This window comes from Lynx rufus, unplaced genomic scaffold (genome assembly GCF_022079265.1).
Source record: "Lynx rufus isolate CCGP_SWC_20201006 ecotype Redwood Valley unplaced genomic scaffold, mLynRuf1.p SCAF_7, whole genome shotgun sequence".
NCBI classification, from domain to species: domain Eukaryota; kingdom Metazoa; phylum Chordata; class Mammalia; order Carnivora; family Felidae; genus Lynx; species Lynx rufus.
This window is the reverse complement of record NW_025814889.1, coordinates 126,036,125-126,060,204: the sequence shown is the minus strand read 5'-3', so window position 1 is coordinate 126,060,204 and position 24,080 is coordinate 126,036,125. Positions and strand designations below refer to the sequence as shown.

Here is a 24,080-nt window from a genome sequence, read left to right as displayed (position 1 = left end):
TCCAACAATCCTATTTGTAGGTACTTATCCAAGAGAAATGCTGAAGTGTCCAGGCAAAGGCTTGTACAGGAATGCATACAGCAGCTTTATGCATCCCGAGTGAAACAACCAAGTGCCCATCAACAGGAAAAAATAAACTGTGGTATATTCATACAATGGAATGCTATTCAGTAATAAAATGGAACTGCGTGGATAAATGACATAAAAGCAACTTGGATGAATTATCAGCCAGTACGCTCAGCAAAAGAAACTGGCCACAGAAAAGTACATACTGCATAATTCCACCTATAAAGTTCTAGAACAGGCAAAATTAATCTGTGGTGAAAAATCAGAACAGTGGGGAAGAAAATCAGAGGACAGAGGTAAAAAGTAGCTAAGAAGGGGCATGAAGGAACTTTCCAGGGTAATGGAAAAATATTCTACATGTGATAAAAATTATGCACAATTGTGCAATTAAGACTTAGAATTTATGTATGCTGAAATGTACATATAAAAATGAAGTATTAAAAACTAATCAAATAACTGGTGAGGAGTAGGTAGACATTTACATGAAACAAGAATGTCAAAGCGTTTTGTAATTATCAAAGCTGTGTGGTGGGCACATGAGGATTCATAATACTAATCTGTATACTTTGTATGTGTTGAGGTTTTCCCATAATGAAAAGTTCTTCAAGAAGAAGATGATGTGGTTCTTATTATTCTGTAGCAACAAATGAACGCACTTTTTTGTTTGTTTGTTTTTTTAAATTGGCTTTCCGTTAGAAGAGAGGGCTAGGATTCCTGATTCTTTACCTTGAAATTCCTGTCCCCAGTTGAATGTCTGGGAAATTTCTTTTCTGTGCTTCAAAACTTAGCTCAGGTATCACTTCCTCTCTGAAGCCTTCCTAACCCCACTCCTTTTTCTCTACTTGAATTCCTTATGGATAAAGAACTAAGTGCTTTCTTTCCACTTCAGACCACACCGTAATTTGATTGTCTATTTATGGGTATGTCTCTCCAACTAGACGTTGTGTCATCTTTTTCTTTGATTCTCACTGACTGGTTCAGGGCCAGGAACTGAACAGAACTCCTCCGTGGTGAGATTGGGACATCAGACCCAGGATCTTCTCAGTTAAACATCCGTTAGAGCAGATGATAAACTAAGACTGTGCCAAGCCTTGCTGCAGGGACCTAGCAGCAAGTGGGGACCGAGTAACTAATGAAAGCAAGCCCACAGTCAGTGGGAACTGCCAAGAGACAGGCAGTTCAGTCTTCCCTAAACTAAGCTGTCCTCATTAAATTTTGGTCTTCCAGTTCCCTTGGGAAAGAGGCTAAAGATCCTTCACTTTGAGGGAAAAACAGAGGAACACAGGGGAGCCCAGTATCCCTTCTATATAGCAAAAGTCAGCTCTTCCCTAAAATAATTAATAATGTTGCCAAGGGTTCATAGTGTGAGGGTTGGGGTAAGAGCCCAGTCTGGTCACAAACAGGCCAAGATGACACCCCCAAGTGCATCCTATCCTCCAAAAGGCTAATAATTTCTTCTCTCTATACCACAGCCCTTGACAAGGATGATAGAAAACGTCCGTGACCAAGGCCCAGCAAAAGGCTCTGTGGGCAGAAGGAATGGAGGAGAGACTGAGAAGGGAGGCATTAAACACAAACACAACGCAGGTGGTTTAGCAATCCACTAAGTGCCATGTTGTCAAAAGTTCTATTATAGAAGAATACACTGCAGATCTGCTCCATGTTCACTTAGAATAACAAATAGCCACACTGCCCGAACTCGTGTTCAACTTACCAACCATTTCGGAGTATGCATTTCTCTATAGCCTCTTATTAGCTGCGAATAATTATTCAATGCTCTAATCCAGCACACAGAGTACAAACCATGTCAACCTTACACCCCCTGTTTGTATATTCCCCTCACCTTTAACTGAACTTCTCTCATTCAGTTAGCTAACTTTGTCAGCACCTATTTAAAAAAAATAAATGATTTTGCAACCCACTATTTAGCCTTTTCACACAAGCCACACCATGGTGTTACAGGGTTATCTGAGCAACAATGATGCTGTTATAAAATGAATATTCACAGATCTCACTGAATCCGCTGAACTACCATTAAGGTAAACTGCTCTTCCTCAGCATTTCGTAGCTTTGAAGGAGAGAGCGTGTCTCCCCACATTGAGCCAACTCCTGGCTGTTTCTTAACGTTTCCTCTTCATGTTCTTGGAACCCTTGTACAGTACAATTCCAGTTGGAAACAAAGATTCATGAACACTAAGTATTTCGTTTTCAATAAAGACCACAGATAGAACCTCCTAGATCCAAACAACTTCTCCTGATGCCACCTGCCCAATAACTGGAGCTATTACTTAACTGCATAAAAAGAGGAAGGCAGTAATAATAATCCCTACTGGTTTGTGCCTTGGGATTATATATACACTGACGTACAACGATCAACCTTCTTGAATGTTTTTCTGACTCTAAGAAAACATCAACACACACTAACAGATGTAAGTGGGAAAATGCTACCTCTACAAGTATCCTGGGTAACAAGGAAAAAGCAGCCTGGAATTTACACCTTGTTGAAAGTAACCCACAGAACAGACAATGTACGTATGGATACGTAAGAACAATCTGTTGTGCTTCGATAGCAGGGAATCCCTGCCTCCCAGGGCTATGAGTAAGGCCACCACTTTACATGGAGCAAAGTACTTTACAAATGTGGGACTAAACATTCTAAATGTGGGCATTAGGGCTCCCTGTCACCAGGGCAGGAAGTACAATTCATTTTATTATGTTTAGCATATATATCTCCCTGTCTTCATCTTTGAGTGTTGTGTCCTAAAATCCCCAGGTTCCAACTAGGAATTCCTTAGCAGGTCGATGAAGGCTCTACAGAGCTCTACCCTGGTAAAGGGTTTCTGATCTTGAATTTTCTTGCTGATGACGCTGGGAATTCAGAAAAAGGGATTCAGACCACACTGGACACTGAAAGCAACTGGAAGTAGGGAATAAAAGGGAAATTGAGGAGAACTGAGGGAAAAAAAAGTCTTCTACACTGGAGTTGTTGTAGTTCAAAATCATAAATCATTTAGGCAAATAAATGAAAAAAGCACACTTGCTATTATATCAGAACAAAAGCCTCTTGGCCACATATCCCCCTTCCAAGTTAGACACCACAGGCTGATAATCTGTCAAGGCAAATTCCTTCTTCTAATTCCTAAAGCACAAGTCAAAGAAGCTTCTCTACTGGTCCTCCCCAACACCCTCCCACACCTACACCCCAAGAAGTGACTGCATCCGATGCTTTATCCATGGGCAGCATTAAATCTCCAATTCCCTTTCATACAAAGGACGACATGAAAAGACACACCTGCATCTGTGTGAAAATCTGAGCTTTCTGGCACTCTTCCAGACTGGGCCCAAATGCAGCCATCACGTGCTCCTCTGTTCCAATCATCTGTACAATTTCCTGGTCACTCTCCACACCCATGGCCTAGGAAGGAAAGAAAAGATAGAAAGAGTGTTGGCTTTGTGTTAACTCACTGACATTTGCTTATGCTAATTCGGCATTGTTTGTGGGTATTACTTCTAAGCAAAAGCTAGCTCTTTTCTCAGAAATGGTGCCATCTGGCATTGGCAGCCATAGCACAAGCTGCAGAAGAACCTGAAAACAGAAATTTTGATTCGGAAGACGAAAACAAACATTCTCAAGCACTTTTTGCATGTGTGTCATCTTCTAAAATGTTTAAATAGCCTAGGAGTTTCATCATGAAAAAAGGAGGTAGGAAGGTATAGTGGAGACACTGGTCACAATTACAAAAACAAACTGAAAACAAAAACAAAAAACAAAAAACAAAAACCCCAAAACACCCAAAGGGCACTAATCAGAAAATACACATCGCTGAAAACAAACAGAACCCCAATTAATTTTGTCACAAGACTAATTTTTCTGAGAACTGTCAAATCGTTCACATTTAGGCTAAAGGGATTTTTCTTAAAGGATGTTTTACCTCACTAGTCTGGAGATATCAAGCTATCCTTTACGCAAGTTTAAAAAGAGGTTTTTTAAAACACTAAAAACACACTCAAGAGGTTTAGGAAACCCGCTTCTCTTAAGTGTTTCAAGGTGGCAGCCGGCAGCACAGGTCTTTGTAGATTCCATATGGCACGAAGGCTCACTCCTTCACACACTTGCCTGGAATTCTGCCACATCAAGAAATAGAGCATAATCTCACTACACCTCTCTTGGCGGAGAAAGAATCTGCTTCTTAGAAGTTAGGGGAAAAGTTATGTTTGCATTAAAATTCTTCCTTTAGCTATGCAGAGAAAACAGAACCAGGAATAACTATCTAGTGAGGATTCGATGCTCTGGTTCCTAGTTCTCCACACACGAGGGAGAAAGGGAAAACTGAATCTCAAGTTCCAGTAAGGAACATTGAGAACACGCGCCGGAGTACAACAGAGAGGGCACCTCTCTAGGTCAAGGGATCTCAGGTGTCCATCCTAAAGCAAGGTCAAAGACAGACCTCACAACCACTACCGTCCCGTCACCTTGTCCACCTCAGTTTTCTTCATTTCTGCGACAAGAAGATTCAAAATTCTCCAGTCCTCCGTTTGACTCTGAGTAATCTCTCATCCAGAAATTCCATCTGGATGCTTTAGGATCAGATGTCAACTTACCGAAAGTTCGAAGCTTTCGGGGGGCGGGGAGCTAAATATATGCTATGTCCCCCCTCTGAGGCAAACCGTAGCGGTTTAGAAAAGGTTCGCCAATTCTTTGACCCTCTCTACGAAAGGTAAAAAACTAATTCTCCTCTTCGAGTGTGGGCTAAACTTAATGACTCGCTTCTACAGAAAAAAAAGTGGAAGCCACAGAGTACAACTTCGGAGCCTGGTTAGAAACAGCACTGCAGCCTCTGGCTTGCTCTTTCTCTTAGAGTGTTCCTCTGGGGTGGGGGTGGGGGGGTGGGTAGAGAAGCTAGCCGCGGGTAGTGTCATGAAGACACCGGAGCCATCTACGGAAAGGTCTGATGTGGAGGAGCCACCATGAAGGCAGACCTTCCCACGCCCCAGCCCAGCCTTTGATGACTTCAGCCCTGGCTGACATCTTGACTCATGAAAGACCCTGAGCCTGAGCCACCCAGGCAAGCAACTGCCAAATCTCTGACGACAGAAACTATGCTGAATTTGCACAAAAACTAACAGACCAACTTTTGGCATTAGATTCACTACTGAAACTTACAAAAAAAACCTTTTTAAACATGTAACTTGTTTCATCCAAACATTTTTTTGTCTAGTGAACAATAAAGATGCTCTCAGGACACAAATCTCTTTTGTATACTTTGATTTTCATGTCCTTTTATCTCTAATTAAAATGATGCATTTGTTCACGTCGATGCTAGGCATAAACTCCACTGTTTAAAAATTACATAAATTCGTTAAGACACTCAGCACTTCATGGATTAAAGGAGAGCAATCCTCGAAAATGATCACTTCTAATTTTTAAACAAATGAAACAAAAACAAGACCCTAAATTATCCTTTGAACAAGCACTGAGTGCATGTGCTCTGACAGCTATGGCCCGTACGGACAGCTGTATACGTTTCCTCCTTGGTCTGCAAGAAGACAGCCAGAGATACCAGAAGAGACTATTTCTCTGTGAAAAGCTAATCAGAACATAAATTAACTTCCACTTGTCAATCTCAAAATAATATTATCGGGTTCTGGGGCACCCGGGTGGCTCAGTAGCCTGAGCATCAACTCTTGGTTTTGGCTCAGGTCACAATCTCACAGTTCAGGAGATCAAGCCTTGCATCAGGCTCCACACTGACAGCATGGAGTTTGCTTGGGATTGTCTCTCTCTCTCTCTGCTCCTCCCCTGTGCTCACACGTGCACACTCTAAAATAAATAAATAAAACAATTAAAAAAAAAAAGAATGTTATATGGATTTCAATGGAATAAAAAATATAAGAAAAACAATACTAGGGCAACTAATTTGCAGTAGAATCCAATCACCCTTCTCTAAAATCTTTGATAATAAAACTTTGTAACTAATATACTACCCTCTCAGAGGAAAGTGCAAACACTAAAAGAGAGCTATATGGGCAGATGCTAAACCTAGTACGTCCAGATAATACAGCAGGACAAGGTCTCGCTGGGACAGAAAAAGAATCTTGGAGCTGAACTGGCAGTAGCTTTCTGGATCCACCCACCCCCTTTCTTTAGGCATGTCAACATCTAAATCTTCTGAACGAAGGCCACCTGGATTATTTTAATAATTAATTTTTAGTTTAGAAATCTCCAAATGGGAGAGACTATATACTTCATCACCCATTTTGGTGTTTAATAATAATGAAAAAGTCCTTCCTCATTTGACATTATTATGAATTTTTGCTTCAAGTTGTCCCAAGGCTGAATCTAAGCGGTAATTTGATAACTGCATAAAATTTTCAAGTGTTCTAACATGGATCTAAACAGACTGCTTAGGCCCTCCAAATATTTCTAAGCCATGAAGTGAAGATATGCCAAGCACATGGTAAATGACACCATATGTGCAGAAAGAATCATCAGTGGCAAAGCTTTGCTCTACAAGGACTAAACTCTTCCTATACTGGGTCTCTGAACCACAGGGTGATAAGTCAGGTCATCATCAAAAGCGCTCTAGCTCCAAAGACCAAACTGATTTTGTGACTGTTTAGCCTTGGGTTGTCACAGCTACAAATAAATGGCATATTGCTATGGAAACAATAGCAAAATGCCCAACCATTTTGCTTCACAGACATAATTTAGACATCTGAAAACTAGCTTTTATATATGGCACTCTTTGTACTCCAGATATCTGAAATCATTTCACCTGATAAGTCAGAAATAAGTGCTACATAATGATCTTATGAACAATTAGCAGAGACAATACGTTTCAGCAGGTCACCCAGTCTGGCCATCAGCAATAAGATGAACAAAAGTAAGAGAATATGCTCTTTAAAAAGCGGCATGAAATCTCCTTGGATGGCCGCGAAGTGTGACTACAAGTGTGACGTGTAAAGACAGATGCTAATGAGCAGAAGAGAAAAACCTGCCCACTGATGGGGATATGCTGAAATATATCATGTGAAAGATGGGAAGGGATTAAGTCCTTCAAATACCTAATATTCAGAAGTCTCTAATCTTTCTTTAGACAGAAATCAATCTATTATTACTCAAAGTGGTCTTAGCAGAAAAAAGAACTGTAATAGCCCTCTTTCACTCTGCAGTTTTTTCTCTTCAAAGATCAACAATTTTAATGTAAGTTGGTTTCCAAGAAACAATGCCCAGCTCCCTTGAAATCTGATCTTTTCTGTAAAAACTTTCAGACTACAGATGCCATCACAGTGCAACTGCTGAATACTTGGGAATACAAAATGTAAAGGGGGAAAAGATTCATGGGCAGGAGAACCTTTGTAGTGATTCAAGTCCATAAATAAGGCTGATCTAGGTCTTAAAAGCTTTAGCCATCATATTCAGACCCAGCATGAAACCTGGAAACCCTGCTGCTTCTGTCACTTTTAGCCAATTGTTGGTTACAATCAACAACCATCAAGTCCTAATGACTGTCAAGGTCTGTGTTAGGGCCACACAACACAAAAAGAGAAATGATGTGACTTTCCTGGTCGCCCAGTTTATTTTGCTCCTGCATAAGGAGAGCGAAGGCAAGAGAAACAGTGTCTTCTTTCTAGGCCATCCACTTTTCAAAATATGCGTGATTTCCTTTGCTCTTCACAACAACCCTCTCAGGTGAAATTTTCACTTTATAGGGGAGTTATCCAAGATTCAGGGAGACTGGGAAATCTGTCTGGAGGTCACACAGCTAACAAGTGGAGAAGTGGGAATTAGGCCTATGTCTGTCTGGTGCTAAGCTCTCCCAAATCCCGTGCTGCTCCCCAGATGGAAAAGTCTTAGAAGTTATCAAACAAGGTTCCATCAGGCTTTTAAAACATCCCTCTAGCGGGAGACCACAAAATGTGACTACCTGCGACCAATGTATTTAGTTTATTCAAACAGAAAAATTTTAATTGGTTGTTTCAATTCTTACACATGGCTGATTAGAATATAAGGTTACATTTCAGGAAGAAAGTTTGGCAACATGCACCGAGTTTTTTAAAAACACATATAATTTCATTCCCAGGAGTTCAGTCTCACAAAATATTCAGCAACATGCACAAACACGTATGTGCAAGAATACTCAGGGCTGTGCATAAGATGGAAAACTTGGAAAAAATGGCACCTGAATGTTGTCCTACAAGAAACTGGTTAAATAGATTATACCACCCACACTTCTGTACAATGCCTACCAGAAATAATGATGTAGCTCTGTATTTACAGATACAGAAAGCTATTCACAATTCACTGGTAAGTGAAGCAGAAGAAATAAAATAAAACCCATGTATATATTACAAAAGCAAAGGAAAAAGGGTCTGAAAAAAAGTGTAGCTGAAAATGGAATTCTGCTTCTCAGTGGCTTTCTAAATTTGTACAATTCAAGAACTGTTGTATAATCTCAACTACACATTACCTAAAAATGCATATTGCTAACTTATAGGCCCATTTTAAAAAGGATTTAAGTTGGCTCTAAATACACATACACATTTGCAACATAATAAACAAATTTGAAAGAAACGGTCTTATCAAAATTTTGTTACCTAGCCAAAAAAGCATTTAATAAAGGTTTTCTGATTTTAATGTGTCCATGTGTCTAGTGATGTATTTTCCATGTGAATGATAGAAGACTATGAGCATTAGAATTAATTTGTAATTTCTGGTCTAAGGAAGGCAGTCCTATGCATCTTTAAGCCTCTAAAACATCCATGAGAGTCCTTTGATGCATAGGAACACACTGCCCTCTGCTGGAGATGTAATTCTACACAGTCAGATGAAATTCTCTTTACCCACTAACCACCGCTATGGACACAAGACACTGCAGGGTACTAGGGGATCCTTACGAGAAATGCCAAAATTACTTCCATGCTTTAAAAATATAAACCTTGAAGAAATATAATGAAAAGCACATTTAAGACTTCTCTTTGCCCCCCCCCCAATATAACGGTACCGCTACTGTGATCATCATCGTCAATCATCACTGTCCTAAAAGGAAAATAAATTCCAGCATCTCAGAGAACTTATAAGCACATTAAGTTGCACTAAACATTAAAAAAATCTCCTACAGTCCTCTCCATGTAATTGCATTCAGAATGCAGTTATTTCCTGAGTTAGAGAACCCAGCTGATCAATACCCAGGAACAGCCCGGGGCATCCCTCCCAGAGACCAACTAGAGCCTGACAGGAAGGGGCCCGTCTCCCCGCCTCCTGGGCCCTGGCCGGGTCACAAGTCCAACAAGACAAGTTCAAGTCCTTCTCTCTTACTCCTCTGAGGTGTATACCCAAATGCTTTTTTCCTTTTTAACCAGCTTAGTTACCTCCATCTCAGAAGCTCTCTATTTTCTCCCCTTGCAGCCCCCAAAAGGTTTCAGATATCGTTAACAACTGCTGAGCAGGAACATTTAACTCCAAAGTGAGTTAACTCTAAATGAGAAACAAGTGTTATCAACCCCTAAAATCACCCCACGTCCCCACTCTCAAGATCTCTTCAGTACTGACTCAAACTGAACGCTTCATTTCAATCAGCCCTAGTCAGGATTCACTTCTGGCCCATACACAGTTGGGCACGGGTCTCGTCGGCTGCTGTGCTCTCCGGAGGCACTGCAAACCCTGAACGAGAGAACACTGAAGCACTGCACCAATGGGAAATGCACTTGTGTCCTGCGGGCCTCTGGTTAGGTTTTCCTCCACCCATCAATACAGAACCTTGTTTGACATGGCTTTCTCCTTAAGGACACCTTATTCAATGTATGTTGTTGACTCATTAGCACTGAACTCACAGCCAACAGCACTTAACTCACGCCTGAACGCAGCTTATCTGACACATGTGTTTTCTCCATAAGGCACATCATGGCCTTCTTGTGCTTTGAAAAGATAGACATCACTTCAGCCCCTGGCTTGGGGGCCACTTTAAACAGCAAAATCCCCCCTCCCCCAAAAACACAAAAATGTGAAAAAACATGGCACTAAAGAGACCATGGTAAGGGCTCCTGTTTACAGCTTGAGAGTGGAAACAAGAAGGCAGAATGTCACCTTCTTCGACCTCAGCTGGGAACATAGAGCTTGGGGACTCAAATTTGTCACTGCTCTGAGCCGGTGCATGTCTGTGAATAACTGTAAAACCACCACCAGTGATGATTTCAGGGTCACAAATAAATTTCAGCACGTATAACTGACAAGTGCAAAATTCACAAATGCTGAGGGTCAACTGTATCACATGATGGTATTTTTAAATTTCGCTTGGTGACTAATACTACAAGTGTTCATAAAATGTGGGGAACATTTAGGTCCCAGAGCAGGTTAAACGGGCTGCTGTGCGGTCACAAGTATATACCATTTAAACATAATTTCTGTGTGAAAATATCTTTTGGATTCTATGTCACCAGTTCATAAACAAGCTGAAAAAAATCAATTTTAAAATTCATATTTATGTAGAAACACACCAGACTCCCGAGTCCACAAAAAAACAAACTTGGGGGGCGCCTGGGTGGCTCAGTTGGTTAAATGTCTGACTTCGGTTCAGGTTGTGATCTCACGGTTTGTGGGTTCCAGCCCCACCATCCAACTCTTTGCTGTCAGTGAGAAGTGGAGCCCGCTTCAGATCCTCTGTTCCCTTTCCCTCTCTCTCTGCCTTTCCCACATGCACATTCTTTCTCTCTCAAAAATAAACACTAAAAACAAAAAACAAAAAAAACTTAAACTCTTTGACCTAGAAAAGTCTACTGCTAGGAATTCAGCCTACAGATACCCCTGCCCCTGTATAACGTGATACTACAGCATTTCTATAACAGCAAGAGATGGGTGTATCCACCGAAGGAGGGATGATTAAACTGTGGTACAGCCATAATAGAATAGTTTGTCAAACAGAATGTGGTAGCTCTGTACCAACTAATAACACAATCTCCAAGACAGAAGTTACAAAAAAGAAAACAAGCTAAATGAAAAATGGTGTGCAATGTATGCAAGTAAAAAACAGAACAAAACTCTACCATGTACTCATGTGCTAGTACAGGCATAGACTGTCTTTAGAAAGATGCACAAGAAACCAGTAACAGTGGTGTTCCCGGGTAGAACAACTAGGTGGTTAGGTATGGGTGGGTGGAAGGTTTACTTCTCACTTTATACCCTTAAAATTTTTAATTGTGTAGCTACTAAAAAATAGTATTTTTTAATATCTGAATCCTGATCTTAGCTTTCAATTTAAAATACATTACATACCTGACAATTTATCTATGCCACAAATCTTTCTATTCCTAGAACTCTTTATCCTCCAAATTTCTAATTATGTATGAAAACAAACGTATGAAATGTATGAAAACAATTTCCAGTAGGTACCTGCAGCCTTACCTTAAATATGATTACAATGGGAATATCCTCTGACAAAGTATTGTGCCGCAAATAAAATCGACCTTGCTTTACAGCCATATTGGTTCTGCTTTTTTTCTCATGGGTAGAGCTACAGGGAAACAAAAGTTGGTTAAACTGTGTCCCTGCCTGGTTTCAAGCTAGTCACATGCAACAGCAATGATCAATAAGGTTCACCAATCAATAACCATCTGTAAGGTCCTTCCTAACAGATACCTTTTAACAATGCACAACTCGCCACTTCCACGAATATTTAAAATCTACTACGATGTTTCTTTAGCTTTGAGATTATGGTGAAAGTTTTGTGGGTCAACGAGTGACACTCACCAATTCATTCTGATTTACTTCACTTTGATTCCACCTGAATTGCTTTGATTCAGTGTGGGGTATATTCATGAGCAATTTTATACATTTCCAAAGATAAACCTCAAAATGAGCCCCTATGTACTAGGAGTGTTTAAATCAACAATTCAGTAAAATATATCTACACTCTTATTATACATTGAAGCCAAAAGAAACTAAGAAATCCCTTTTTATTGGTATCTCTATTAACTACAAAATTACTAATGGATCTAAAAACATTTCTGGCACACCTGGGTGGCTCAGTCGGTTAAGCATCCGACTCTTGGTTTTGGCTCAGGTCATGATCTCATGGTTCATGGGTTTGAGCCCTGTGCTAGGTTCTGTGCTGACAATACAAGGCTTGTTGGGATTCTCGCTCTCTTCCTCCCTCCCTCCCTCCCTTTTTGTCCTTCACTCACTCACATGCGTGCATGCGCTCTCTCTCTCAAAGAAAATAAACTTAAAAACAATTAAAAAATTTTCTTTAAAAACCCAAACCAGGGACATCTGGGTGGCTCAGTCGACATTAAGCATCCGACTTCAGCTTAGATCATGATCTTGCAGTTCGCAGGCTTGAGCCCCACACCGGGCTCTGTGCTGACAGCTTGGAGCCTAGAGCCTGCTTCAGCTTCTGTGTCTCCCTCTCCCTCTGCCTCTCCCAGCTTGCACTCTCTCTCTCTCAAAAATAAACATTAAAAAAACCCAATAACAGCTCCAAGCTTAATCAATCACAATAGTAACTCCTACTGATCACCTGCTACATACATGTGATGCTACATACCCACCCCACTTACAATGGCTCTCATGTCCTACGTACTTTGAAGTAGTGTCTCCAAATCACATATGAGGAAACAAAGGCTTAGAGAAGATGTGTAACTGCCCACCCAAGTGCCTCATAGCTACTGAACAACTTTGGGATTCAAATCCCAAATCCCTGGTTCCAAAAAGTAGTAAAACAGGAAGACGTGGGTTGCAGAATTATTAGATCTGGGCTCAAATGCTGGCTACCTCTTCTGATCAGTAGGACCCTGAGCCCAAGGCCTGTTACTCAGCAGTAAAATGGAGATAAGCTCACTTATCTTGGAGGGCTGAGGGGACAAATAATGTAGAGCACTGTTACTCTGCCTGGCTCCTACCGACTGCTCAATAAACGGCCACTATTGTTAGCTGCCTCTCCATCAGAAAGGGGCACAAAGTCTGAGTTAAGCAATTCATTACAGGTCATCAGAAGACAAACTATTGTATACGGACATCATAACTATGCTACGATATTTTTTATTCCCAAAACTCATTAATTTGCAAATTTCAAGTTACCAATGATAATAAATTAGTGAAAAGAAATTACAGGACACAAGAGATGCTGCTATAGGAAAAGGAGTATGCTGTGAAAGAGGCTGGTTAAGAACACTAACAATAAGATGTTAAGTCCATGACAGAATCCAAAAAATATTAAATATAAAGTAATCTCTGATTGTATTCCATGTAGGAATACACATGTAGAATGATCAAAGAGTAAAAACAACATGGAAAACTGAAGAGTGGTTTTATATTTCTTTTTTCAAAGTTTCCTTTAATGCAACAAAATTCAACCTGAATAAAATAACTAGTGGCCTTTCGACCAAGGTCTTACACACTTTTCATTGCTAAAAATTTTAAATCAATGTTCCATGCTTACAGCCTCACACAATAAACTGAACAGTTAGATAAGTATTTTGCTGCCTGTTACCAGACATAACCGGCTACCTCTGTCCTGAAAGACAATCATCTGATGTTAAGAAATACTGATAATTCTGTTAATACCATCCCTGCTTTCCGTACCTGGTAACTGAAGCACCAACAGCCCCTTTCCTGTCAGCCTCCACAATGATCCTGTTCTTAGATAGCTGCTCTTGGATTAGAATCACTTTTTCTACTCCTTTAACGATGAAGTAGCCACCTGCCAAAAGGAAACAAGAAAAGTTTCACCACCTGTTCTTCTGACAGTGTGATTTAGTAACGGCTGTGACCTTCTGCTCCATGGCACTGACCAACACTCAATTAGAAAGGGTTTGCTGATACCGTTTTATGAACTAATGACCAAATCAGCAAATGATTTTATAAAAATGCGCTACAAGAAAATAAACTTGAAGACAGTGAACAGATCTTACTGGCATACATATTATCAGCATCTGACAGACACAAGAGGTGAATGAAAAAAATGTGTTAAATAGTGTTCAGATTTCTTAAGCACAGAAATAAGCAACAATCTTCAATATAAATTCAAAATTGCTCTAACTTTTCTAACAAATCAGTGACAACAGTAGACCAAGATTATGTTTCCTAAAATTTCTATACTCAATAAAACCCATAAAACATTATCATAGCTTTTTCTGCATAAAATTCAGAAAATAAAGTGGACTTCATTTTCATTTCATAATATAAACAAAAAAAGCAATATATTGACTTATGCACCATTTTGTTATAGTCTAGGAAAGTCATGTTCTTTGTTAACCTCTTTCAAAATCTTCTGTGATTCTACACCAGTGTAACTTTAAAGGAATAGAGTAAAGCAACTACAAATTAAATCAACGTGAATTAAGGAATTAAATATTTTTCTGTTAAGTGCTAAGCTTGAAACTTTACAAAATAAACTGCCTAGAAATGAGTACAAACGTATAATTTTTTTAAATTTTAACAAAAGACTTTTGGTTTTTGCCCCTTTATTGCATTTAAAATAGGCTGAAGTGGGGGCGCCTGGGTGGCGCAGTCGGTTAAGCGTCCGACTTCAGCCAGGTCACGATCTCGCGGTCCATGAGTTCGAGCCCCGCGTCAGGCTCTGGGCTGATGGCTCAGAGCCTGGAGCCTGTTTCTGATTCTGTGTCTCCCTCTCTCTCTGCCCCTCCCCTGTTCATGCTCTGTCTCTCTCTGTCCCAAAAATAAATAAACGTTGAAAAAAAAAATTAAAAAAAAATAAATAAATAAAATAGGCTGAAGTGAATTTTTTTCCACCTAGCTAAACAAGTAACTTCATAAGATTATTCTTGAATTTCTACGCATACCAAAAGAAACCATGGGGCAGAGACAAAAGTCTGACAAACCGTAACAATAAAACACATGTTGGAGTGTTAAAGTTTCAAACCTGCAATCAAAGAGGAAACAGTACTCCTTTTAGAAATGTTGACCTTAGAATAAAGTTGGGGCCAAATTTCCAGACGTTCTGTGAACACAGTTTTGTCCAAGTTCAGGTGGGTATTGTTTTTGAGAAAAAATGTTAAAGCCAACAGCAAAAGCAAGCCCAAAAAAGGGTGGGAGAGCAGGAGCCAATCCAAGGAATCACACATACCTGGATCTAAAGGACATTCATTCAGTTTGGCAAATTCTGCTGGCGTCTTCCCTGTAAGAACACAGTTTGAACTACGCAGCATTATGGGCATTCTGTTGAAAGTAAAAGAAAATATCACATAAAGACTGTCGCTGGCAAAATGTCACCAACGGGTCTGCTTTCGTCTTTCACATTTTAGAAAAGGCAGAGGAGGGGTAGTTACAACAAGAGCCAAGTGAAATGAAGTATTTCCTCAGATAATTGCTCTTCTAGTTCAGATAACAAAATCTCCAATGTTGGTTTTCCTTAAACTTTGCAGACAGACTTTGGTCTTCAGAAACGGCAGCAACTCTTCACTCATGGTCAACAAAGGGACCCTCATTTGTTACGCAGAAATACCACAATGAATCAAAGTAAGAAACGAGAGACTATCAGGGCTTACCAGGCAATCTTAAGAAAGAACTAAACACGACTTCTACATGAAAAATATTAATTCAAAAATCTATGAATAGGCTGAATAATAGATCTGCCACTGCTGCAGACAGAATTACTGAATTAAAAGAGAGCTGAAGAAATTATTGTGAACATATTTCAGAAAGACAGAGGGAAGAAATGTATCACAGAGCATAAGAGGGAAGGACAGAGTGAAGAGGTCTCACAGGCATCTAATCAGATTCTAGATGGAGAAAACACACACAATGGGCAAGATGTCCTATTCAAAGAGAGCATAGTGGCTATGGACTTTCAAAAATGTATGAAAGCCATAAACTCACACAATCCTATCTACTCAGAATACATAAAAGGAAAGCCACATCAAAACACACAGCAGTCAAGATACAATCATCAAAGACAAAGATTTAAAAGCCAGAGAGAAGAAAAGGCCGCTTGCCAACAAGGGAAGATGACTGGACAGATAGCTGCACACCTGCAATTTACAGAGGACAGCGGAGGGGCATGTGCAAAGTGTCGAAAGTCCCCATCAAGCTAATTTGTGCGTTCTGTGAAGTCACCATTCAGAAAGAGGTCCACTTAAGGATATTTTCAGGCTAAAACAGAGAAATTCAGAATTTGTAATAAATAGTGTCTAAAGTTGACGTACCAAGAAATAAAGGTATAAACACAGCGTTTAAAGATCTGGCTGGGATGACCACCAGAATAAGAGAAATGGTCACGAGGTTGGGAATGAGACTGGGGGAGGAGGGATGGGGGGCTGCTTTGTGGCAAATGTTCTCATGTGCTATTTGATGTACTTGGATTAAATGGAAATCTTTTTAGCTCAAACAAACCCCACACAACACTTACACAAGGTAATGTCTGTAATGCAGACAGTGCGTGGAACATATGAGCACTCTAATTCACAAAGGTCACTTTAAGGAATGCAAAAAATGCTATCTTCTACCCCGGAGTCCAGCATATGGCAGGTGTCCACCAAACACTAGTTACATGCATGCCCTTCCTTGCCTCCTCTTAACTGTGATTTAAATCCTAAATTGTACTAGTTATGCTTTGCTCCTGTCTCTCTAGTCTTCCCTTCACCATATTCAATCTGGGTAATAATTTATTAATGATCCAAGATTTAACTGGACACACTATGGTCTGTATATGAGAAAGAGGAAAGGTTTTAACGCTGATAAACAGTCCTGCTAAAACAAAGATTAATATTCTAATATCCCAACTTATTTCCCTAACTGAAGAGTGAGGACAGAAGCAACACAAAGAGCCCCTTCCTTTAGGGCACTATGGGGAAAGGATTTGTTAAACCTGTGTGTCTCCATTACTCTGGACCTACCACAGCACATACCAAATGGTACCACAGCTATTCAAGCCTGCCTTCCTGGGCAGCTGGGAATGAAGACAGCCAATAGGAGTTGTATCTAAGTATGTTCTATTTACTGGACTACCCAGCAGAGTGTATCACAAGTGACCAACAAATGGTGCATATTCACTGAACCTGTGGATATTTATCATGGCTTCAGCACTTCTGAAGGGTGAAAAAAACACTTGGCCAGGAAGGGTTTGCATGAAGTTTAAAGTCCGACACCATTATCAAATTCCCAATATTGTGGGTTTTGCCCATTTCTACAGATGAGTCCGTATATTTCCCTAGTTATAGGGAAATGCTATCTTATCTAATGGTTCCCTAACAGCCTGGTTCACTGAAATGCTATCTTATCTAATGGTTCCCTAACAGCCTGGATTTCAGAAGGAAATGAAAGCATTTTCCTTAGCTTTACGGAAAAGACCTCACAATTAAAAACAACAACAACCACAGCATTGCACTGGACACTGCTCGAGTGCTCTGCTTGGGCTGACTCACTGGATCCCCAGAAAAGACTCTCATGGAGCAGACACCATTTCCCGCATTTTTCACATGAGGAAATGGGGCAAAGGGAACTGTAGTACTTGCTCAAGGTCACCCCACAGGGCTAGAATGCAGGCAGTGTGGCTCTAACTCAGATGTCATTTCTCACCTGCCAATGGGTAAGGCATTACGGATGATTCTTTGGCTGCCTCGGGTATATTCAATATCCACCGTGATGGGGGCAGAGTACGTCATGTCCCGCAGACGGCACTGAAAGAGAATCAGACAGTCAGTGCTCTTTCTCCCTGGAAATCAAAGAGTCCTGAAGCTTCCAAGAACTCCGTCTCTGGTAGCAGTATGGCCTATGCTGAACTGGGTCTGTTCCATGTGTTGCCTTAAGGGCACTGGGAGTGAAGAGCCTACCTTCTCCATGAGGAACGATGTTGGCCACTGATCTAGACATCCCCACAGCATCTCTGCCCTAACAGCCCAAAAATGGAACAATAAATCTGGTACTGACTTTCTTCTCACTATCTGATGCCATCATCAGTCTGCTCCCCATCTTTGAAGCAGTTAGACTGTTCCTTGACAACTGGGTCCATGGAAATTAATCAATGTAGTTACCAATGTGGTTAACAACCAGTATGATACCTAAAGTATACACATACAGAAACTAACTGTATCATAAAATTCTTTTGTTTTTAAATTTTTTTTAGTATTTATTTTTGAGAGAGAGAGACAGAGCTTGAGCGGGGGAGGGGCAGAGAGAGAGGGAGACACAGAATCTGAAGCATGTTCCAGGCTCTGAGCTGTCAGCACAGAGCCCAATGCAGGGCTCACACCCACGGACGGTGAGATCATGACCTGAGCCAAAGTCGGACACCCAACCAACTGAGCCACCCAGGCACCCCTGTTCACAAAATTCCTTAACAAGTGGTATCTTATAGCACAAATCGTTCATCACATCATATTACAATTTCTGAATCATTTGGGGAACTCTGGAGATTACTGGTGTGTGCCTTAGTTTGACAAGGTGATGACTCACTAAATGCCCTGACATGGCACACCCCACCAAATCTTCAGCCCTTCTCTGAGCCGTGACCACATAGTCAGACACGGCACACTCCACCAAATCTTCAACGACTTCCCTGTTTTACTGATGGTGATCAGGTGGCTTGTACTCTCAAAAAGAGAATCTCTCTGAACGTCAACCATACAATTCATGGTACTGAATCCTCTCTCTGGCTTCAAGTGAACCAAAGACAGTTAGGTTTAAACTTTTTCTGCCTTTCTTTCCCAATGCCTGAGATCCAAAAATATTAGATACCCTTATTACTGATGAGTATTTTATATTTAATTAGATTGAGCTGTCTCCTTCAGGCCACTCCAAAGGCGGTGTGGCCTAGAGGCTCAGAGTGTGCACCCTGCCGTCTATGCCCAAACACTGGCTGTACCACTTCAGTTCTGCACCTTGGTCTCCTCCTACATACAAAGGGAATGAGAATCATTTTAATTCCCAAGGGTATAAATACATATTTTTAGAATAGTTCCTGGAACAGGTTACCTTACAGACAGAATCTCATTTTTATTAAAAATCTAATGTAACACCCATGATAGGTAAACATGTGTGTGTTTTAACAAACTCCTCTCCTTCAAATGGAAATGAAATTCAACAGATGTGGTAAACACAGGGACCCTCTCCACAGGCCCCAAACTACTCCCGTGAGCTCCCTCTGCCACCCTCAGCCTCTCTGTTATCACAGGACTGGGCTGTGCTGGGGGCTCTGCAGCAGCGCCCCCCCCCCCCCACTCCTGCTGTGGGTGCCCTGGCTGGCCACCCACCTGCTCTCTGACTCTCCCCATCTCTCCAAGGATCAAAATCCCTCTGAGAATCTTCATGCCCTTTCTCTCTTACTGCAATAATGCCCGTATGTTTTCTCCAACATCAGGAAGAAAAATTATGACAACTGCAGCCTCAGGCTTCTCAAACTACTTCAAACTACTTTGCCTTCTCTCTTCTCAGGCTCAGTGATGTAGTTCAGAAAAGGACGTGGAATTTGCTAATTGGCTGCCTAGTTCTAAAATAATTAGAAAACTCCAGCAAATGGAGAAGGAATGGGGAAGCGGGGAAAGCCATACTGGTGCACACATTTTCCAACATTCCAAACCTCAACACAACTTCACTTACTGTACCTATCTTACCCTTCCAGGCAGTCAAGTGTGCAAGCCCTGGTGTCTGTTTCAAGTATTTTGTTAGTTTACGCTCTTCACAAGTGTATGTGCTCCTTGAGGAAGGAGAGGGTCTCATATCTTTTGTATATCTCTCAATGCTGAGGCACAAGACGAATGTTCAACTGACACTCGAAACTCAGTGATTAAGTAACAAAATTTACCTGTGTGAAATATCTGGTTACTTGATCGTACTTCCTGTTTAACAATGCTCAGACAACAACCCTAACTTTCTAACTTACTTGTTTAATGAAGATTACTCTGCTACTTTCCCTAATTGCTTTACATTTTAGTTCTACATCGACACAAACTAGATAAATCTACAAAAATCATTTTCTTTCCTGAATCAATTCCCAATTATGGACACCAAGTGGAAGAATTTCAAGAAGAATGTAGAATGTGTTAAAAGCCAACAGACCTGTTCCACAACCTTTGTCTGTAGCTCTGCTAAAATCCTGGTAATTAAATTTTCTTCCTACCCACCTATCTCTTCTAATGGTCTGTGAGCCCCTGTCCTGGTCTCCTCTGCCTAACACAATGCTTGCTGACCCTCAAAACATGTGCTCAGTCACCTGTGCAGATGGACAGCACATGGTACCAGGCACAAGTGGCTGGCTGGGGCAGGAAACAAGTGCGGGCAGGGGGAAGGCTGTCCAAAAGCTCAGAACAGGACACGAACAGGAGACATACCTATATGACAGCACAGATTAACTAGGATTAAATGAAAAACTAAACACTGCAGAATTGTTTCCTAATATAGTATTATACAAGTGCTAATTTATTTTGGTTAGCTTTGTCTCATAAGAGATATTTTCCCCTATTTTAAAGTCATTTCAAGAACATATTATTAAGGGCACAGACTCTGAGTTAAGGCAAACAAATTCAATCATGGTAAGGTAGATAATTACCTCATGCGGGGATACCGGTCTAGTTACATTGAAGCTTTCTTCAACATCAGGGAGCCCGACATAGATATTAAGATATCTGAAAAGCAAATTATTCCATTACCAGTTACAGCTTTTCAACGAACATATAAACAAGCTATTTTCCTCCCAAATGCAAAGATTACACTTTGACAAATACTTATCTTGCTAAGAACGACAAATTAAAAATTATAATTGGGAGATCTTGAAGTCATAGTACGTACATTTCTACAAAGGAAGGAAAATACTATCAGAGTATTTTTTTTTTTTTCAATGTTTATTTATTTTTGGGACAGAGAGAGACAGAGCATGAACGGGGGAGGGGCAGAGAGAGAGGGAGACACAGAATCGGAAACAGGCTCCAGGCTCTGAGCCATCAGCCCAGAGCCCGACACGGGGCTCGAACTCACAGACCGCGAGATCGTGACCTGGCTGAAGTCGGACGCTTAACCGACTGCGCCACCCAGGCGCCCCAACTATCAGAGTATTTTTAAAGAAATTGCTATAAATCTCTTTTTAAAAAATACTGGAAAGATAGCTCCCTAAAGATGATTATTAATGAAAAGAGTTATTATTCATATAAGAAAGAAGAGGTTATAAGAGGAAAAAAGATACAGCTCTTCCTTGACCTACAGTCTGGCTACAGCCCAATAAACCCAACATAAGTTGAAAAGTTTGTTAAGCTGAAAATTCATTTAATATACATAACCTACCAACCATCATAGCTTAGCTTAGCCTATCTTAAACGTGCTCAGAAAAATTACATTAGCTTACATTTGGGCAAAATCATAGAACACAGAGCCTGTTTTAAAATACAATGTTAAATATCTCATGGAATTCATTGAGTATGTACAGAAAGTGAAAAACAGAAGGATCGTAACTGTATCGTTGTTGACCCTGGTGACTGCAGGGCCGACTGGGGAGCTGTGGCTGTCGCCGCCCAGCATCACAAGACGGGATTCTACTGCATGTTGCTAACCTGGGAAAAGATCAAAATTCAAAATTCAAAGTACAACTTCTATGAATGTGTATAGCTTTCACACCATTGTTAAGTTGAAAAATTCTTACGTTGAAGCACTGTAAGTCAGGGACCATCTGTATATGCTCATTATGGCAAAAGAAACACAGGAAGAAAACAGAAACTAAGGAGATTGGTTACCTACTGGGAGTCTGGCAACAGTGTGGAAAGAACTGGGAAGGGAGTGACAATTCCCCGAAAATACTTTTTTATATAGCTCTCACTCTTACAACCATGTTTCACATACTCCAAAAGTTAAATGCGTAATTAAAACCTACCAGGATGCAGAAGGGGACCCAAAATGGAAAACAAACCTTCCTGCCTTACAAATGCATAAGTAACTGCCCTGAGAAGGTGAGAAAGGAAATGACAAATCTAAGTAGCTTTGGAAACAGCATGTTGCTTGGATATTGTAAAGATAAAGACAAAAAAGCAATACACGGATATTGTACTCTAATTAAATTTTATTCTCACAGAGATATGAGTTAGCTATTCTGAAACTACGTATATTCTAGGATTGAATAAATAAGTAAAAATAGAGTGGTCAATGAGAGCCAGGTTTCTCATTTTAGACATAGAAGTTACAAATAAGGAAAGAGGTTAATTAGAATGAGTCCTTCAGAGGTGGACTGAAACAAGAGGTGTTCGTACAGTGGGATTTTAAAAATACATGTAAAAATGAGTAAGACATAGAAATATTGATGTGTGGATGCAGAGGTTAGTATATACACATTTATTTCCTTACTCTGCCTACCAAGGCTTTAGTATCCCTATCTTGGTTTTTAAACACTATTGTCCAAAAAAAGAGACTAGGGCTCCTTGGGAAAATAGTGGATTCCAGGCTAAGATGGAAAATACCAGATCAACCACATCTCATGGTGCCATAAAGTAAAGGAGTGCTTGAAAATGAGCAGCAGTGTGCCAAAAGGACATGGAAATCAACCTGAAGCCTCTCCCTTGGGCAAAGCTGGGACAAGTTAAGCAATAAAATGATACTGCTGGATTACGATCCATAGATTAAAACATACAAGAGTTCATATTAATATAAATAAAGTTAAAGAGATAAATAAAGGGAAGAAAAAGCTCTTCCTTACAACAGAATTCCAGTATTACTGGATAAGGAACGATAGCAAGAAAGCCTCACCAACAGGCAAATACACAGCAGTAACTTGTAAGACCTGTCCTTGCAGGCTAAAGTTAGTAAGTATTTGCATAGTATCAATCAAAGGATCTCCCCCTAAGGCACTTATTACAAAAAGAAAAATAGTGACTTTATAGTGGATGAACCTGCATATACCATCTTAATCAAGTGAAAAGTTAAAACCACCAATAGTAAGATATACTGACACCTGTACCCTGATATGATGCAGTGAGAATGGCACAAAACGTTACTTCTGTGCCAAAAATGCACAACCCAATCGAATCATGAGCAAACATCATACAAACTCAGACTGAAGAGCTTCCTACAAAACGATGGATCAAAATTCTTCAAAAGTGACAAGGTGATAAGAGACCAAGGAAGTGTGAGGAACAGTCACAGGCTTGGGGAGACTAAGGAGAGACCTGAAAACTAATCATCACGCAGAGCCCTGGACGGAATCCTGGGCCTGAAAAAAAGACTTGAGCGGGAAAACTGGAAATAAGACATGCAGATTAGTTGACAGTATTATTATCAGTGCTAATTTCCTGGGTTTGCTAATTATGGTATGATTCTGTATGATGTTAATATCAGCATAGGTTGCGCGCAGGATAATATGGAACTCTGTATTACTTCAGTAATTTTTCTTGCCGTTCAATATTGTTCTAAAAAATGTTTAAACCTTAATAATTTCAGTACTTCTCAACCATAACTCTACTTGTTATAATTAGTTTACTGATTCAAAACTGAGCACTTGATAATTACCTCCTTATTAAACAGATAAGGAGAGTTATTTTCATAGAGTTTTGGTAACAACCACATTCACTTTAAAAAATGTTAGACGTAATCAAAGCAGCAAATCAAGAGTAGTTGATTCCTTACTTCAAGTACCACATGGGGTCAGCATCACTTGTAACCTTTTCATTGGCTTTCATTATCTTCTTTATCTGTAGGGAAAAGAACACCATTAGGAATGTCTCTAGCTTAAATCAATTCTCCTCTCTACTTTTTTTTTTTTTAAGTAGGCTCCACATCCAACATGGGGCTCCAACTCATGACCCTGAGATCAGAAGTCGCATGTTCCACCAACTGAGCCAACCAGGTGCCCCTCTCTCTACTTCTAGGCCCTGCTGCTTACCTCCACATTAATGAAATAGTTGAATGAATCTATATGCTGTTTCACGAGGCCTTTCACCTAAACAGACAAAAAATATAAAGTAGGTTAGTGACAAATTAACACCCTATGTTACCGACTCTAACCACAGATGTTCTTCAGATTTTTCTCAAAACCAAAGACAGAAAAAAAAAAATCCATGAATTTCACTTAGAACTTAACATGTAT

The 24,080-nt window shown here is 40.3% G+C and overlaps 1 protein-coding gene across 1 annotated transcript in view; it reads right to left on the bottom strand.

The window, feature by feature from the left end:
• POLR3B (RNA polymerase III subunit B) overlaps positions 1 to 24,080 on the bottom strand; it is a 104,594-nt gene that overhangs the window by 75,252 nt on the left and 5,262 nt on the right. Inside the window, exons 3-10 of the mRNA XM_047066868.1 lie at positions 23,877 to 23,933; positions 23,621 to 23,685; positions 20,568 to 20,643; positions 17,600 to 17,700; positions 15,150 to 15,241; positions 13,646 to 13,763; positions 11,468 to 11,576; positions 3,359 to 3,481 (exon numbers count right to left, since the gene is read on the bottom strand). Coding sequence (XP_046922824.1) covers positions 3,359 to 3,481; positions 11,468 to 11,576; positions 13,646 to 13,763; positions 15,150 to 15,241; positions 17,600 to 17,700; positions 20,568 to 20,643; positions 23,621 to 23,685; positions 23,877 to 23,933 — 741 coding nt within the window. The remainder of the gene's footprint in view (positions 1 to 3,358; positions 3,482 to 11,467; positions 11,577 to 13,645; positions 13,764 to 15,149; positions 15,242 to 17,599; positions 17,701 to 20,567; positions 20,644 to 23,620; positions 23,686 to 23,876; positions 23,934 to 24,080) is intronic.